General features: G+C 37.8%; 1 protein-coding gene across 2 annotated transcripts; it reads left to right on the top strand.

Annotated features, from left to right (window-relative positions):
• The first annotated feature begins 1,015 nt into the window (after positions 1 to 1,015).
• tmem63a (transmembrane protein 63A) lies at positions 1,016 to 16,333 on the top strand. Of its 2 annotated transcripts, none has more exons than XM_023430088.2 (23): positions 1,016 to 1,144; positions 3,224 to 3,404; positions 3,644 to 3,723; positions 3,907 to 3,985; positions 4,263 to 4,300; positions 4,439 to 4,581; positions 4,961 to 5,012; positions 5,125 to 5,233; positions 5,488 to 5,558; positions 5,695 to 5,775; positions 6,241 to 6,358; positions 6,640 to 6,773; positions 7,299 to 7,442; positions 8,018 to 8,171; positions 8,256 to 8,362; positions 8,522 to 8,608; positions 9,904 to 9,969; positions 10,428 to 10,590; positions 11,231 to 11,336; positions 11,563 to 11,730; positions 12,171 to 12,286; positions 12,368 to 12,418; positions 12,879 to 16,333. In XM_023430088.2, the coding sequence occupies exons 2-23, from the start codon at positions 3,249 to 3,251 to the stop codon at positions 13,017 to 13,019; spliced, it is 2,364 nt and encodes a 787-aa protein (XP_023285856.1). In that variant the 5' UTR covers positions 1,016 to 1,144; positions 3,224 to 3,248; the 3' UTR covers positions 13,020 to 16,333. The 2 variants fall into 2 exon arrangements, with proteins under 2 accessions (XP_023285856.1, XP_023285857.2); XM_023430089.2 differs by having other exon boundaries at positions 1,070 to 1,190.
• The last annotated feature ends 1,574 nt before the right edge of the window (positions 16,334 to 17,907 follow it).

Here is a 17,907-nt window from a genome sequence, read left to right as displayed (position 1 = left end):
TACTATATCCTGCTAAAATCTATTTCCTTTTCTCTTCTATTTTCTTGTCTCCTTGTTTCTATTACTTTCTTGCTCCAGCAAAACACAAGGATATTCTGTTACAGAATAGTGCAGCAAGTACAATTTTGAGATACTTGTCAATTATCTGGGTATTTCCCATCCATGCTACTTAATACTTAATATGTCAGAGGGAAATTTTAGACCTTGTACTCCACTTAATTTATTTGAAAGCTTTATTTTTTCAATGGAATTAGTATTCAATTCATTTTTTTAATCTGATTTTACATTAATGTTTTTTCATGTGAAGCCTTTGGTGCATGTCATTTCTTTGTTGAAAAGCAGTTTGAGCTGCAATTCTTATATTAGTATATTACAGCCCTCTCTTCAACATATTGTAATTACTGTGTGAAGCGTTCACACAGGTTTTACATTAAATTATTTACATCAGGGTTTTTTAGTTCTTAATTATACCATCAGCATACGACAAGGATAGAACTCCATCTTACTCTAGCTCTGTTGAGAAAGGCTCTGTTGTCTGTTTAGTTATTAGTGTAGTTACACATGTCAGTGTGGTTTTGAATGAGGTTTTCTTACTTCTGGAACAGAACCTGGAAGTTACAGTTTCACTTTGTTGTTAATTAAGTTAGATATAACACTTGGCATACCATTACCACTAATAATACTACTGTCAAACTATTTTTTCAGCCAGCACTTATAATTTACTTATAGTGCTATTGACGCAAATTTTCAAATTGCCCAAAATATCCAACTTTTTTTTGAAGTTTTTACAGGACCTCCCCCAGTGTTGGGGTCCTGGCTGCTTAGTTCCACTTTCCCTTTACTACTATGCCACTGCTTCCACTTCTGCGATTGTGCTACACCCAGTTGTGAGTATTTCCCCCCTCCTCGTTTTATTCCCAGCAGAAGGAAATTATTACATTTGCGCCCAACTCATACATGTGTAGAAAGTCCCCAGGACTCGTCACCAGCTCGTGCCGTTTCTCAACGCGAGTGGAACACTGAGCACGAGAGCGTCTGCGCATACGCGGAACATAAAGGGGAAGGGACACAGACGGGCTCTATTGGTATTTACAGTAAAAAGAAAGTTTCCTTCCCGTGAGCGTAAAAAAAGACAGACTTACAGGTAGGAATGCTTATATGCCACACACCTACGCAAGCTACCTTGTAATGTGAGTTATGTGCTTTTCAGTCAAGTTAATCAAGTTGTATCAGCGGATGTTGACGTTGACATATCCTTTCTTACTTGAAGCCGTTGGGGTAGTTAAGCAAAAATCATTAGCATTAGCAAATCTATAACTTAAGTAGAGCGTAGCTTTCACGTAAGTGTTGTTTTATTAACCGGTTCAATTTAACTTAATACGCGTTTGCTTTACTTTCAGTTTGGTGAGGTAACTATTATAACACTACTTGCTTGTCACTGTTCAGCCTCAAAATAACGAACAGCTGTTAGAGAGCGAAGAGGTGTCACTCTGACAGAAATACCTGCAGTCAAACTAATAGTAGAGACATTGCTTTATCTTTAAGCTCTATTGTCATTTTTGTTACTCGTTAAGTTTAATGTCAGGGTTAAAAGAAAAAAGTAAGCGGTTATATCATACTTTATAACTTATAACTGCGTCCTCGTGACTCCGTGAGCTTGGTCCATCTATTTCTGGAAAGGTGGGGCGCGAGGGCTCTGTTCACGACTTGTGACGAGTGGGATTAGACATGGACTCCAGTGCTGAAACAACACAGTCACAAACTGGTGTTTTATTATTGCGTAGTCCCGGTCACGCTTCAGGGACGAGAAAGTCCCTTGATTCTGCGTTCAGTCTTAGAAAAATTTAAAAAAACTAAGGCGTAAATATGCTTTCAGAAAACACTAATGTACGGAGCAAGCAGTGGTGGAATGTAACTAAGTACATTTACTCATGTACTGTAATTAAGTACTTCTTTGAGGTACCTTTACTTTACTTGAGTACTTCTGTTTCATGCTACATTTAGAATAAAGTCCAATGATTTACTGTAGCCTACATTACTGAGCAAAAGTACTGTATATTTTGCTGAGTATACTTAACAAAGCTTTACTTACATAACATTTTGAATGCAGGAAGTTTATTTATAGCAGAGTATTTCTACACTGTAATGTTACTTTTAATGAAGTAAAACGTCTGAATACTGTATTGAATCAGCATCTAGGCTTTCACTGCACCCAAAGACAACACTTTTATCACTACCTCCTTGCTGGTTTGAATTTTTAGGCCTCTAAAAATGTTGGAAAGTCTAGACCTGCTCCATATGAACAGTGCCCTGAGATAACTCCTGTTATGATATGGCGCTATATGCAAAAATTCAGTCTGTAGTTATAGAAAAGACATTAGCACCTAAAAAGCTGCTCAGCAGTTGTGATGAAAAGCAGCTGCCTCTTGGTTCTCCAGTGGCATATTGTGCCCCTGGTAGGTCAAGGAGCCTGCTGTGGGGAGCTGATGATTAACTGATTAATTAATTAGTTGACTGACACAATATTTTGATAATCGATTAATTGTTTAAGTAATTTCTCAAGCAAAAACCTCAAATATTTGCAGATGACAGGTTATCAAATGTGAGAATTTGCAGGTTTTTCTCTATTTTATGTCATTATAAATTCAATGTCTTCAGGTTTTTGACTGTAAGTCATACAAAACAAGGCATTTACAGATGTTATACTGAGCTCTGGGAAAGTGCTGATGCAGGCAATGCCTTATATTGCCTTTATGTTTCTCCTGCAGAGACAGTGTCCCTCTGTGTTTCCTCTTATTTTCAGTGTGGCAATAAATTAAAAAATCCCAATATTATATAATTTTTAGGGCAAAAAATAATCAGCACCAATGTTGAAGTCATTTGTTGAGAAAAAATGTCAAATATTTGCAGGTTCCAGCCTTTCAAGTGTAAAGATTTTCTTATTTTTCTTATAACATTTAAAAAAAATAATTATATTTTACTTTTATTCCCCAATGTTTGTACAAATCAAGCAATTTGAATATGTCACCTCGGACTCCTGGAAAATGTGACCTTTTTAGGCATTTTATCACCTAAACAATTAATGGAACAAGAAAAATAATCAACAGTTTAACTGATAATGAAAATAATTGTTACTAGCCCTACTATTTTTTGGGAATACTGTTTTTCACTGTTTGGTTCTCGGCAGTCATTTCTTAACATATACTACTGTCAATGTCTGCAGACAAACTGCTGGTTCCACTCCAGTGATGTCTTCCCTGTGGTGGCTGGGGTCAAATGGCACCTCTCCCTCTGGCTTCCTGGACAACAGTACCTGTTTCAGCGCCTCACAGAGCACTGTACTCAATGCAGACAACTTTGGAGGCGTGCCAGTTGTGCTACTGCTCGATTTCTCTGTCTTTCTGGTATTTGTCTCTTTCTTTCTATTTTTATCTGTTTGCTTCCTATCTGATTCTGATCAAGTTAATGTGGAGTTAAAGTCTTGTGACCCTACTTATCTGCACTGTCTTGTTTTCAAAGGCTGAAAATACTTAACATTTTCTTTTCTCTTCCAAATAAATATCTCTTCAAGTATACAAATAGCACAAGAAAGTTCTTTCTACTTGGCAATAATGATCTATAATGACTTCTCCTTCCACCACAGGTGTTGCTGACCCTCTTCTCTATTATCAGGAAGAAGTTTTGGGACTACGGGCGTCTAGCACTGGTCGCAGACAACGAAGGGTCAGTTCACAACCCGACAATACTTTTTACAGCCATGGTGTCATGATCTCAGGCTTGGGCTAGGTGTTGTGGACATACTGGTTAGAATAAGTATTGTTTACTAAGCGTAATCGTGAATTGAATCATCAAGGTGACATTTCTGTCAGTTTGATTTCATCCTTGACACTGAACTTTGTGTTTCAGGTTCACTGAGTCAACACACCGTCGCTATGGACGCATGTCATCCTTTATGTCCAGCGTTGATGACTTGGAGTATGAACAGGTATGAAAAAGAAAATCTCTGTTGTTAGTTCCAGCACCTAAATCAATATTCATGAAGCATGAAAGACTGATCGAGATGACAAGTCAACACTGCTATTAAAGATTATTTCAGTTGAATGCACTTTAGTTATCATTTTTTCCCACACCTTGCTGGATTTAAGATCACTGACAATGATATCCCACTGTATAAATATATTTAAGTCTCAACATGAAGAAACCAAACATACCAAATATATTTATTGTATGTTAGTTTAATCAAAATTTCCCTTTCTCTTTAGGGATTCTGCTCTTGGCTGCCTTACATCCTCAGAATGGAGTGAGTGACTGTGGTTTGTTTTCTCTTTTGCTGGTCATTGTTTCTCATCCATATCTATTTTTATCATGCTGCACAAGCCATGTGTTGGTTTCTTCAAATCATTGTGTTTGTGTGCATGCGTGTGTGTGTTTGTTTCAGTGAGGAAAAAATGAAAGCCAGATGTGGCATGGATGCTGTTCACTACCTGTCCTTTCAGCGTCATCTGATCGTCTTACTGTTGGTCATAACTGTCACCTCCTTGTCAATCATACTGCCTGTCAACCTGAGCGGAGACCTGCTGGGTGGGTTTGACATCACTCTCTGTCTCTGATTACAGTCCAACATTACACAAGTGTACAATAAAAATAACAGCCAGTGTCTGTTAATAGCTGATAGTACAGTTCCTTTACATATTTTTAAGGGTATTTTATGCACTGATTATGGGTCAGGTGTGTATTTTATGGTGCCTTCAAATGTGAATCATGCAATCAAAACCAAGGAGCTGCACTATCCACTTCATAATCAGTGACTCATCTCTAAATTGCATATTTCTTCTGCAGGTGATTTTGACTGAACCGTGGCTTAGCGTTGCTTATAAATTTGATCTTCTTCTGTTCATGTTCTTGTCTCGACTTACATTTTATAAAAAAAAAAAAAAAAAATGCTGTTTGTTTCTTTTAGGTACAGATCCCAGGAATTTTGGAAGGACAACTATTGGGAATCTTCAAAAGGGGTATGAAATAAAACATTTATAAGGATATATAAGGAAACGTTTGTATTGCAGAGGAGCTTTGTGGTTTAGACATATCAAAATGTTTCTTGGCGTCTGTCATTTTTGCCTCTAGAAACAACCTGTTATGGCTGCACACAGTGTTTGCAGTTCTCTACCTGGCCCTGACAGTTGCCCTGCTGCGACATCACACATCACAAATGAAAGGCATGCGCAGAGAGACAGTGAGTCTTTGACTACGTAAGACTAGACTAACAAGATTGGATGTTATTTTATATAATGTTCTGATGATCCACACTTGGTCTGGATTGTCACCGATGCATAAACTTAAACTGAGTTCTTACCTCTTGTTTGACTTTTTCTTTTTTATCTTATATTGAATTGCACCTGTCTGTGAGGGGTTAAATGCATTATGAAGTGTGGTGAATCGCTTACCTGTGATGGTGCCTGATCTGTCACTCTGGCTTTCACTTTGTAGACCAGAAACACCTTGTTTGTGTGTTCAGTTCCTAAAACAGCAACAGAAGAAGCTGTAATGACACATTTCACGTGAGTGCACTGAACTGTTACATCCACTGTTTGTCTTGTGTAAAGTTGACTCTTAGTTTTGATGCATTGTTCTCACACATCACCATAAATAGCAGCTATCTGTTCCAGTCCTCAATGCCAGTATTGCTTTTTATAGAGAGGCGTATCCTACCTGTCGAGTGTGTGCTGTGACCCTAGGCTATGACGTGGCCAAGCTCATGCACCTTGATAAGGAAAGGTAAGAAATCAGAACTAACTGTACATAAAAATCATGTGATTCTTGCCCCCTGTGTCAGTGAGTACATGCTATGCTATGCATGTAGTTTTTGGTTTGTGCTACACAATTGAGCTTCCTTTAAACTTCATGAATACTGTCAATATTGACAGTGAATCTATTATCTGTGTCGTGTGAAAATGGTCACTTGCAGAGAGAATTGTCACCTAACCCAGAAACTCTACTGAGCTTTTTAGCCTCGTAAAGCTCATTGTTTAAGTTTTATGGCACAACATTATGTTTCAGTCTCACTCTTACTGGTCAATATTTAAATTATGTTATATTTTGTATCCATGTCTGCAGAGGAAAGTGGCTGCAAGCAACAGTGTGTAAAGCATATTCCAGATTTAGAAGTATCTGTTTAAAATGTTGAGGCTCTTATTTTTACTAAGTTAAACTAAGTTGTATGTGTTTGTTTTTTCACTCCAGAATGCGAGCTGGAAAAAACCTGTGCTACTACGAGCGTGTCTTAGAGAAAACAGGAGAACGCGAGTTGATTAACCCCCGTTTGTGTGGGCACCTTTGTTGCTGCACTAACTCTGAGAAGGTAAGATGTACCAGATGATAGCACAGTTCTGCAGTGGTATCTGAATGCTTTTATTTATTTATTTTTTCTTTAATGTAATGATTTATAGCAAAAGTACATTGGACTAAATACAGATTTTAATAGCAGCAAAGTATAAATCTTGTGATGAAATGAAAAGCTTGTATCAGTGCTATTCATTTACAGGCACAGTTAGAAAGCATGTGAACTATTTTACAACAAGGTTTAAAAAAAAAAAAAAAAGTAAAGCATTCAATCCGTGTGTGTCTGTGTGCGTTCTTCAGGTTGATGCCATAGAGTATTACACCACTAAGGAAAAAGACCTGCTGGGAGAGGTGAGGAAGCAGGTAGACCTGGTGCCACAGCGCCCCCTGGGGATTGCCTATGTGACCTTGCAGACTGAGGCTATGGCCAAGTTGTGAGTAGCTTTTTGTCAGTACTTGCGTCTGTATTTACAGGTGGAGGAAACAACAATATCATCTGAAATAATATGGATGATACTGTTGTAATGAAACATCTGAGACATGACAAAACAATCCAGTCCAACACTAATGCAACCAGTACTACCTCTGTGAAATAATTTTAGTTGTTATTGTATCAGAGAGGCATTGATCCAAATCCAATAGTTATTTGTTTGGACATTCTTTCCTACTGTTTGCACTTTTCAAAATATGTTTCTTTTTTGTAAATGGAGCAACATGCTGTGGTCAGTGACAGTAACATCGCTGTGATGACAAGAAGTGATTGTTTGGCAAACAGCATGTGCCATTGTGTTCTGACATGTTGTTTCACAGCCTGGAAGCAGCAGTATTATGTGAGCTGATGATGCTTGTCCTCTGACTTGATCGGGACAGTTTTCTCTCAGTTCTACTGTCACCACATGACTTTTTGCTGGAAAACTAGTTAATGTGTATCTCAAACAGCTGTCATTTACTCACCTCAGCATTATGAAAGACTTCAATGCCCTTGAATGTGGCGGCACATGCTGCTGCTGTGCGAATGAGCGCCAACCTTCATCCAATAGTGGAACTCTGAAAGTGAACCAGTGGAGGGTCAGCTTTGCACCCCATCCCAAAAATGTGTACTGGTAAGGTCTGAGACACCAACCCTTCACACAGTATGTGCTCCATGCAGATCAAATGACTATGATTAGTTTTTGATTTTAGCTTTTTTGCATGATGTAATGCATAATAGTGGAGCACATTACATTATATTGAACACCAGTTGAATGATTTCATATGTGATCTTACTCACATTTATGATATTGTGGCCATATTGGTACCATGAAAACATCCCTGTGACACTAATTTCAACCATATGAAGTATCGATGAGATATTTCAAAGATGATATTTCAATATGTAGTGAAATCGATTATTTGTCCCACTCCAGTGTAAACCCGCTTAGTCGCCTTGAGAATTCATTATAACCTGCTTATTCACCATAGGTTACTGTGGACAATGTCATCAGTGAACTGATAAATCTTTAGCAAAATACCATTATTAAAAACATTTTAAACATGTTGATTTAGCTACCTCATGATAAGGAGTAGGAGGAAGAATAAGAATAAGCTGCACTCTTCTGTTTTCTCCACTTTGTGTTGCCTCTTTGTGTGTAACTGCCCTTCTGTTGCTTCTGTTTTTCCTATTTTCCCTGTCCTACAGGGAAAATCTCTCAGTGCGGGGTTTTTCCTGGTTCATGCGCTACGTGATGCTCAACTTCCTCCTTTTCTTCCTGCTCACCTTCCTCACGACTCCCACCATCATTATCAGCACCATCGACAAGATCAACGTGACTAAGCCCATCCAGTATCTCAATGTGAGACACATGCAGACATATATATTTGTCACAAGTTTGCTTTCAAAACTATGAATCAACAGTTTGATTTGCTTTTCACCTCAGAGCCCCATTATCAGTCAGTTCTTCCCCACTCTCCTGCTGTGGAGCTTCTCCGCATTGCTGCCCACCATAGTCTACTATTCTACACTAGGAGAAGCACACTGGAGCAGGTATCTCTCTCTCTCTCTCACACAGACACACACACACACACACAGACACACACACACACACACACACACACACACACACACACACACACACACACAATGCAGTGATTGGTTCCTGTTAACTGAGGAAAATATTTTGATGCAGTGTCCTCTGTGTTTCAGGTCCAGTGAGCAGCTGAGCATGATGCGGAAACTGTACTTCTTCCTGCTCTTCATGGTGCTTATCCTCCCCTCACTTGGACTTACCAGGTAATTTGTGTTACCATAAATTGGGATAACCAACAGTTCCCAGCATGCAGGTTAATTTTGCATCTGTAGGAATAATAAATAGTTTAGCAATCAGTATATGTTAAATGCAGCAATAAATGGGGAACTTACACACTTAAAAAATGAGGAGGCGCAAGATGTGAATAGCAGTTGTGACACATACAGTATGTATCTACAGTAAAATGCCAAATGGGTTGTTGACATGAAATGTCATTTTTTCACACAATATAAAAATAAATATAAATAGTAATATAATAATTAAAATGTAGTGAAATGTTAAACAGTTCTTTATTTTACATGGACTTGTTATAAAAACTGATTTGTTTTTAGATTTTTTTTTTTTAAATTTCAGCCAAATCTCAAAATTGTCCTATGGTGTGACACATGGTGTGACTGTGTCTAGCATGGTTCAATAAATATATTCTTTTTAAATTAAAAATAAATTATTTGCATAAAAGTTTTACAACAGCATTATTTTACAAGTGTATTTTGGCATTCATTTATTTCACCCACACATTTCTAAAAGCATAGGGTCTTGAAACATTTTGTCATGGGCTCTGTTGTGACACCATATCCTGATTTTAAATCCACAGACAACTTTATTTGAAGAATCCATTTAAGGTCATGTTACTGAAGCCAATTGTGTAGTTCATGACATGTGTACATGGTTTTTGTCTCAGACTAATTCAAATACTTAAAAGTGTTGGGTCCTTTGGTGTGACATCCCAAATGTATATTTTTTAATTAAAAACTGTGTGTTAAAACCACATAATTATGGAAAATTATGCAAATGTTTATCTCAAAATATCTTAAAGCACAGTTGAGTATTGAACATTAGGGGAGATATAATCATCACTTAAATTGTCATAATTTTCAATATTTCTGAAAAGATAACAGCAAAGTTTGACTTGCACATTGGGAAAATAGTGTTATTAATATTTTCATATTAAATAAATAACACTATATGAATCTTGCTATTTGTATATTATTTAAGATAAGATTAAGATTTTTTTCTCAAAATTTTTATGGACACATTATGGTTCAGTTTAGAGAAAATTAACTGACAAAGTTAGTGACCCCTTACATTTTTCACACTACACAAATATAGTGTATGTATTTTATCTTCAAAAATACAAAAAAAAGCATTTATAATATACAAGTACATATTTGTCAACTACTCAAATGACATGTCAGTTAGTGGTTGAGGATATTAGCTCAGGCTAATTGTTGTATTTTTGTATAGTTGGATTGAAGAAGGATCTTTTTTCTTTTTTCAGTCTCGCAGTGTTTTTCCGTTGGCTGTTTGATAAAGAGTTTCTCACAGGTGGGAAACTGCGGTTTGAGTAAGTATTCCCTCTTTTCTGCCCCTTGGTTTTTTTTTTGTTTTTATTTTATTCTAATCAAAAATGTACAAATGAATTAAAGTTTTAGTACATCATAGAGATCAATTTAAATTATATGCCATTTTTACAGATAAATAACCATACAGTTGCAATGTTTCACTCACTGCTGTTGCAGTCAGGTTTTGAATCTGGTTTTTACTTCAAAGTTTGGTTGTCATTTCAACTGTTTTTATAAAGTTTCCAGTTTTTGTTGAACCTGACATGCCCAGGAAAATGTGTGGGAAACACGAGAAAAGAAAATGTCCTTGCATGAGGCCTGATATTTTTTATAATTTGGGGATAGATTCATTTTATTTTTTTTAAATTTCACATTTTCTTTAATGTTTTGTCCTCACTGGTTTGACTTTATTTGACTCTTTTCATTTATCTTTTTGTTTCCCTTTCCTTCTTTACAACAGGTGTGTGTTTTTACCTGACCAAGGGGCATTTTTTGTCAACTATGTGATCGCAGCAGGCCTGGTGGGCTCTGGCATGGAGTTGCTGCGGTTGCCAGGGTTACTACTTTACACCATTCGTATGGCATTTGCACGCTCTGCTGCTGAAAGGAAATATGTCAAACAGGTTTGTTATGGTATTGTCCATTAAAGCAATGTCACACCAGGGGCCAGGGTTCTGCTGTCTGAGTGAAAATAGAGAAAAAAATATGTTTTGGACACAATAAACTTAAGAATTTGTAGTTCTTTTTTTGGGGGGTGTTGAGTGGCGCAGTGGGTTGAGCAGGCGCCCCATGTGTAGAAGCTACAGTCCTCGCTGCAGTTGGCCCCGGCTCGAGTCCCGCACTGCATGTCATTCCCCCTCTCTCTGTTTCCCCATTTCCTGTCTCTTTCTACTGTACTGTTAAATAAAGGCATAAAAAAAAACCCAAAATATACTTTAAAAAAGAAAAAAAAAGGAGAATTTGTAGTTTTTGATACTGTTTACTTTACCAGTATCAATATATTACTTTAGAACTTATTGTATTATAAATGGCTACCATTTTCTGAATATGCTTCAGCTGGACAATGTGTAATAGAAACATATCAAGTGCTTTGGCCAAAGAATGATCCATTTACTAAACTAAACAGATTTATGCAGCGTTGCCTTTTCCTGTAAACTCAAGTCAATGAAAAGTCAAACAAGTATAATGTAATATTTTATTTGTTGATTTCTTTAATCTCAGCCTCATTTCAACATTTATAAGTAACTCTACTTGTGCTTACAGAACCAGGCCTACGAATTTGAATATGGAGCCATGTATGGCTGGACCCTCTGTGTGTTCACTGTCATTATGGCTTACAGCATCGTTTGTCCTATGATTGTGCCTTTTGGTGAGTAGTTAGTTGTGCTGTACACACACACAACACATTCCCTCATGTAAGGTTTATCATTAGTAGATCTATTTGCCATTCTCTTAATTACTCCACTCAGAGTTTGAGTTTGTCAGACTTTGCCAGAGACCTCAATGTCACTTTCATACATACAACATACAGTATGTCCAGTGGCTTCCATGGTGTTGTTCCTAATGGCTGCACTGTGTGTGTCTGACTCCATCAGGTCTCCTCTACATGCTGCTGAAGCACCTAGTGGACAAACACAACATGTACTTTGCCTACCTGCCTGCCCGCATTGATCGCCAGGTCCACCTGGGAGCTGTCAATCAAGCTCTGGCCGCGCCCATCATCTGCCTCATATGGCTTTACTTCTTTTCTGTCCTCAGAACAGGTAAGAAACCGGAAAAAGGTTACATTAGCAAAATCACCTGAGATTCATTGATGTGAATTAACCACAAGTGCTTAGCCACATGTTTTTGGCAGAATGAGCATTTCTGGACATACACAATTTTACATGCATGTGTTAGGATTACAGCCTGTTACTAAAAATGACAGTTTTTTTCAACATATATACTTTATATACTGTGTATATACATCTATATATATATATGTACCAAATTTAACACGTAATTTAACATCTGTCAGATGGTCTAGTTTTTAAAGTGAGCTCATGTGCTGGTAGTATCTCAAAGTAAACAACGGGCAAACTCGACAAACAGTATATAATTACTGTGTGATCATGTGTAGGCATTTGCCTACATGCAGCTCCATAAGAGAAATTTCCATGCCACTATTTAAACTTTCTGTGTGGCTGCCTGTGTGGTGTTTCAGGTTTCATGACCTCCACGTCTCTTTTCACCCTGGTGGTTCTGTGTATCACTGTCTTCATCTGCATCAGCGCCACCTGCTTCGGCCACTTCAAATACCTCAGCCCACACAACTATGCGGTGAGTGTTTTTGCTTCTGCTTGTATATGTCAGACAAATTTTTTCCATCCCTCACACTGAGCTCTCATATTTTTTTTGCAGGTGAAAGAGGAGGATGAGGACAAAGAAAATGACGTAGAAGAAAACACCAAGGTACTGTACTGTACTAACAAATTCCATAGCATGAACCAAGATCAGACGTACTTAGATCTTAGGGTTTAAATTTTCCCTATATTAATTTACGCTGCTTGTCATCCTTTTGTTATGTTATTCATTGACAAAGAACCAGTTCAGTGTTTTCTCATCGATATGCTTAAGTCCTGGCTGATCATAATACACTGTTGCATGCATTGAACTTTGGAACTTCCCAATCATTCTTGCAGGCCAAGTTCATGTCTGATGCATCCTTGTTTGCCTAGTAAATTTTCAGGTGCTTTATTGCCTAATCGTAAGCATTCTTTTGTATCAAAATCATACTTTGGCCATGACATGCAATATTGCATCAAACACATCAGGGAGGATAAAAGAGTACACAAAATGAACATTGAGAAACACCCTAAGGAGCATTTTGTTTTCAGCCCTCATCTCTCTCTTTTGTATTGTATAATTACAGATCTATCTTCCCAGAGTGCTCAATCCCAAATCACCTGTCAGCACCACACAAGAGTCTAAACCTCAGCAGTCTTATGGCTCCACAGAGGGCAGCTTGGCCTGCAACCCCAGCCCAGTGGAGGAAAGCATGTCAGATGGCTGAATCAGTATATTTCAACACAGAGTCAAAGCTTTGGAGCTACGATTCCCTCAACTCCTGATTATAATTTTTTTCCTTTCACAACGACTTCAGTACTGAAGTCAAGAGTACTCTTTCACTCCTACCGTCCTGCTCTGTCAGTCGCATTGAGAGAAAATCTTCAGACTGTACAAGAGAAGAAAGTGCAATGCATTCTAAAGTGCAGGGGCCTCATTTATAACTGTTGCGTACTCACAAAATGGGGCTTGAAAGAGGCGTATGCCACTTCCCAAGCAAAAGTTTAGAAAAACAAACTTGACGGAAGAATGTGCGCACCTGTACGGAAACTCTGACCAATGTGTGCGAACTTTTTGGAGACACGGGAAACTGGCGACGCAAACCTTAAGGTGGTGAATTGAGGCCAGATTGTAGAAATTAAATGATCAGCATCATTATACATAATCACCTTTCATTTGTAAAAGCAAACTCAAATCTCAAATTAAGTTCCACCCAAAATTTCATTAGCATCGTCTTACTATCACATTCCCTTCCCCCGGAGTGCAGAGGACAAGGCCTAACTTAGCTACTGACACTCGTGGTCAGTTGTTGATCCACAGCAGCAGTTCAGTTGTGAGGATGATGCCAGAATGTGGCAGGTGGCTGGATTCAAGTCTGGCTTCTGCCTTTCCCCAATATAAAGTGTGAATTAAGTGTCATTTTCACCTCAACCATGTTAACTAGGCTAACTGATTAAATTACCATCATTTGCAGTAGAAATCCAAGATAATGTCAAGTAGTATTAAAGAATTGCAGAACAGAGCATCAATAGTTTTTGATATTATTTTCTAATACTGTGCATATACAGTATCAACAAGTACAATTTCAGTTTTTGTGAGTAAAATCGCAGCAGTGAACACGACTGTGTGACTATGCTGTCAGGTACACAGAGCACACTGGAAAGACTGTGGTCGTTGCCACATACACACTCTGCCTTCTCCAGTCACCTCACCTAACACCACCTGCATTCATAGTCCACTGTGGCAATGAGAGAAACACTTATATGTTAGAGTTTTGAGTTAAATATTGTGTGTGTTAGATACTTAAATGTGGTTTCATGAGCTACGTATATATCTGTGGCCTATAGATGCTTAACAAATATGAAGAGGTGAGCTCCAGTGTCTCTGTGCTTGCTCGGTCCAAACTCTGACAGTGTGCAACAAAGCGTTGAAGGCACCTATCTCCATGTCTGATCATGTCTGTTTAATCTTGGGAATCCTGTTTGTAGCATTAACAGCTGCTGCAGGCATCAGCCTCTCAAACTTTGTTTTGTTTGTAACCCTGCCTAAATTCTTCACAGGAACAACATGTATATCAATATTCATGAGGGATTTGCATTGACCATTTATGGTTAATTGTGGGTTTTTTTTTTGGAAGAGCATGAGGCTTGTCAAAGTGCACAGATTTTCAAGTTGATTGTGATTTATAAATGGAAATTGCATGGAGGCACGCATGCACACAGGTTTATAAATCTGATTAATTTTTTGCGTGTGCCATTTTCGGCTTTTTTGCAAACATACACTTTTAGTATGGCTCCTACGCACTGTTTTATAAATGAGGCTCCGACACTGTGCCATCCCACACTGGTCCAACTTCCTTACCTCTTGGCTTTTGGAAAGACGAGTGGACAATTTGTTAAATCTGAATTACTTTCTACAGGAATGAAGGTAAATAGTTATTTATTTGATATTTGGATCATTACTCTCACTTGATCAGTACAGCGCACACATCCATGTGAAACCTACCAAGCCGTCTCTCTCAGTCTTGTCTGTCATAAAACACGGCAACATGTCTGTTTCTATGTGAGACCTCTCTGATAAGGACCAATTCACCCTAGAATGTTTAACCAAAACCTGCCATTTCAATTAAGCCATGATGTGTAAGAAATTCCACTTTTTGCATGTGAATTATCAGAAGCAAATTATGCAACTATGTCCAGAACAAAATCATCAAGCCAGCATCACTGATGCCAAAGAGATGGACAAGTAGAGCTTTCTGTTTTTCTCCAAAATTCTCTAAAGTGCCTTTTCTGATGCCAGAGGACAATGCCAAGGGAATAACTTATTGCCGAATGTTTATTAGGCACTTTCATATCAAGAGAGGTCTGTCTTTTTGTGTACTAACAAGAACTTAATATTGTGACTTTACTCATGAGACAATAGAGCAAATATTTATATCAGATTTGCAGGAATTTTGCGACCAAAAGCTTGGTTAAATGGTTGAGCAATGGTTAGTTATTTTCATTACTGTTTAAGGTACGAAAATGATGCTGTACCATTAATGAATGTTTTGAACAGGTCTATATATTGAACAGGTGTATATTTGTATTATTGTGCTTTAAAGTTATGTTTTTGAAGCATTTTTAAATGTGCATTTTATCAAGGAACTAAAAGCAAACAACCACCGAACACATGAGCATGTGTTCGGTGGTTGGTAGTAACTGTGTTGTTTTTTCACCAAGTAAAACAGATCAAATGTCTTCAGGTTGCGTATGTTAAGGGGAGCTCTGTCTTAGTTTTGTACATATGGTGATATACATTTCAATATTAAACAATCCTATGTGCTGTTTTCATATACAAAGGACAAGAACAATTGTGCAGTTCTGAGTGCTTCTTGCCATTCGGGGGCGCTGTTGAACTGCAGTAGGGTAGCTTAAACCCTGAAATATTCATAAAGCAGTGAAAAAGGACAAATGCACATTGTTGCATTGAGGATTTCTAACTTATTCTGACATTGGTATGAGCCTGTGTACTGGGCGACAACTCCAGTAGCTCCACCTCCTCACCTGATCTTTTTCTATTGTCTCCCTTTCTGTTGCCTTTTGCTTCCTCTTTTTCCTGACTTTTCTCCTTTCTCACCAGGGTCATGCCTTAGCTGAAAAAGACCTCTGTTGTCATTTTAAGGGCTGTTAGCGTGCTGACTAACAGTTGTTAAATATGACTAATGGAGTGCTAAGCTAACAATACATCTAGGTTATTAGCTGTGGCGAACAGAGCGGTTTTGGCCATTGGACGAGTGAGCCAGTGCACCCTAATGGAGCCACACAATAGTTCTTAAACTGAAGAAGAAAAATCAGGAGGAGCAGCAGCTACTGAAGTGGTTCTAAATGGCCCAACAACAAATTAGTTCTTCCTGGCTCAAGCATGTGATACACTTTAAGATCGTTTACAAATGATACTTGATATAAGGAGCGATATAAATTCTGTAAAATCCGACTGCACAAAGATTATTGTCTGTATTTTACCCCTACAGTTGAACAAAGATGAAATATTTCAAAACAATCTCTCAGTTGTTTGCTCTTTCTCAAGTATTTTTACATTGTGTGTGTGTGTGTGTGTGTGTGTGTACGCGCACGCGTGTGTGTGAGTGAGAGAGGGAGAGAGATTAAGCAGTAAAGACACTATTCTCAGTGTTAAATGGTCTCCAGTATGCTAGAAGTGATAGTATTACTCACAAAATAGCCTGGTTTCTTGATGAAAATCTAACACACAAATCTAACTCACATAAACATACACTGCATGACTTCCATGCAAAGAGACTTGAAGACTGATTTGAAAAGACATACCTCAACAAAATCACATGAGAAAGCTGTGCGGGGTCAGGATGCGAGGGCACTAATAACTTGCAGATATTCTCATGTGGCTCTAAGGATGAGCTGGGAAAGAGATGAGAGTTTGATATTAGACACCTGATATACAGTCTGTTGGTTGAGTCTATTTAATGTGCATTGAATGTAGGTTCACCGTTGGAGACTGCCTTCTGCTAGCTTAGTGGAGCAGGAGTAATGTGGATGTTAGAGCTGCAGGAGCCTGGGAAGCAGCAGAAGCCAGACCTACAGTATACAGCTTTCCAAAACCACACACCAAACGTTGACCTGATGTTAAACACACCACAAATTAACTGGCTCAGTTTCGGCACACATGGTTCTTGGTCTCTGGTAATGGGTGTGTGAAAGTCTCATCTGAAGTTTGATCCAGTTACATGCAAACTGGGAGCAGATTGTGTAATCTCTTTTTTTCAAACAATTTACTCAGATATTGACATTGTTAATCTTTGGTTTTACACAAAAGTGCAGTGCTCCACACTTGACCACCTAAGTCAGACTTGACATACAAACTACCTCTTTCATTCTCATTACAAAACATGGATCCCTTAAATTTGTTTGGTAATGCTTTATTTAACTACTCTGTCATTGTCTAACAATTTCCAAGAAGTTTCCTGGAGATGTCAAACTATGTAATTTGGTTCAAATTACAGGAAAAATAGCCACTAAATCCAAAACAGAAAGCTCCATTTAAACCCAAGTAAATACTCATTCATCATTAATTTATTTTTGAAAACTTATTCTATTCTATTATTCTGTCCTATATGAATTGTATGCTTGCCTGTAGAAAAATTACCCATTTTTATATGTTTAGCAGACTTGCTGTGCACCAACAAAATGACTTAAGGTTGTGCTAGGACCAAATTTGAACTAATTGAAAATAATAATAAAACAATTAAATTAAGTTTATTATTAATTAATTGGAAACAACTGAGCACTGTCTGTGGTTTGTCTTAGCTAATCCACGCATGGCACATAATTCCCTATAAAATCACAATTTACCTTACACTGTTTTTTGTATGGATTAAACAAGACAGCATATTAATTAATGAGTTGAAAAATAAAGTATCAGTGTGCTCTCTGGTGGACAAAATATGTAATGAGACACTGTTTATAAATGATCTCATCTTGCATTTCTGTACTGGAATTTCTTGTTGAATGATATATTGATATACACATAGTGTATATTGGCAATAAGTTAATATGATATATTATCTAAGCCCATTTATCAGTGTATTTCTAGTCTGATCT

The sequence above is a fragment of the Seriola lalandi genome, unplaced genomic scaffold (assembly GCF_002814215.2).
Source record: "Seriola lalandi dorsalis isolate HSWRI2012SDOR001 ecotype SW California unplaced genomic scaffold, Sedor1 jcf7180002054901, whole genome shotgun sequence".
NCBI classification, from domain to species: domain Eukaryota; kingdom Metazoa; phylum Chordata; class Actinopteri; order Carangiformes; family Carangidae; genus Seriola; species Seriola lalandi.
The sequence above is the reverse complement of the archived record's forward strand: the minus strand, read 5'-3'. Positions and strand labels throughout refer to the sequence as shown.

What these genes read in the sequence shown, in the direction of transcription:
- tmem63a (XM_023430089.2), top strand. Translation starts at nt 1,159, where the DNA reads ATGCCACACACCTACGCAAGCTACCTTGTAAT. An exon ending in TCGATTTCTCTGTCTTTCTG is followed by an intron (nt 3,405 to 3,643) that starts GTATTTGTCTCT and finishes CTTCCACCACAG; the next exon opens with GTGTTGCTGACCCTCTTCTC. An exon ending in CCTTACATCCTCAGAATGGA is followed by an intron (nt 4,301 to 4,438) that starts GTGAGTGACTGT and finishes TGTTTGTTTCAG; the next exon opens with TGAGGAAAAAATGAAAGCCA.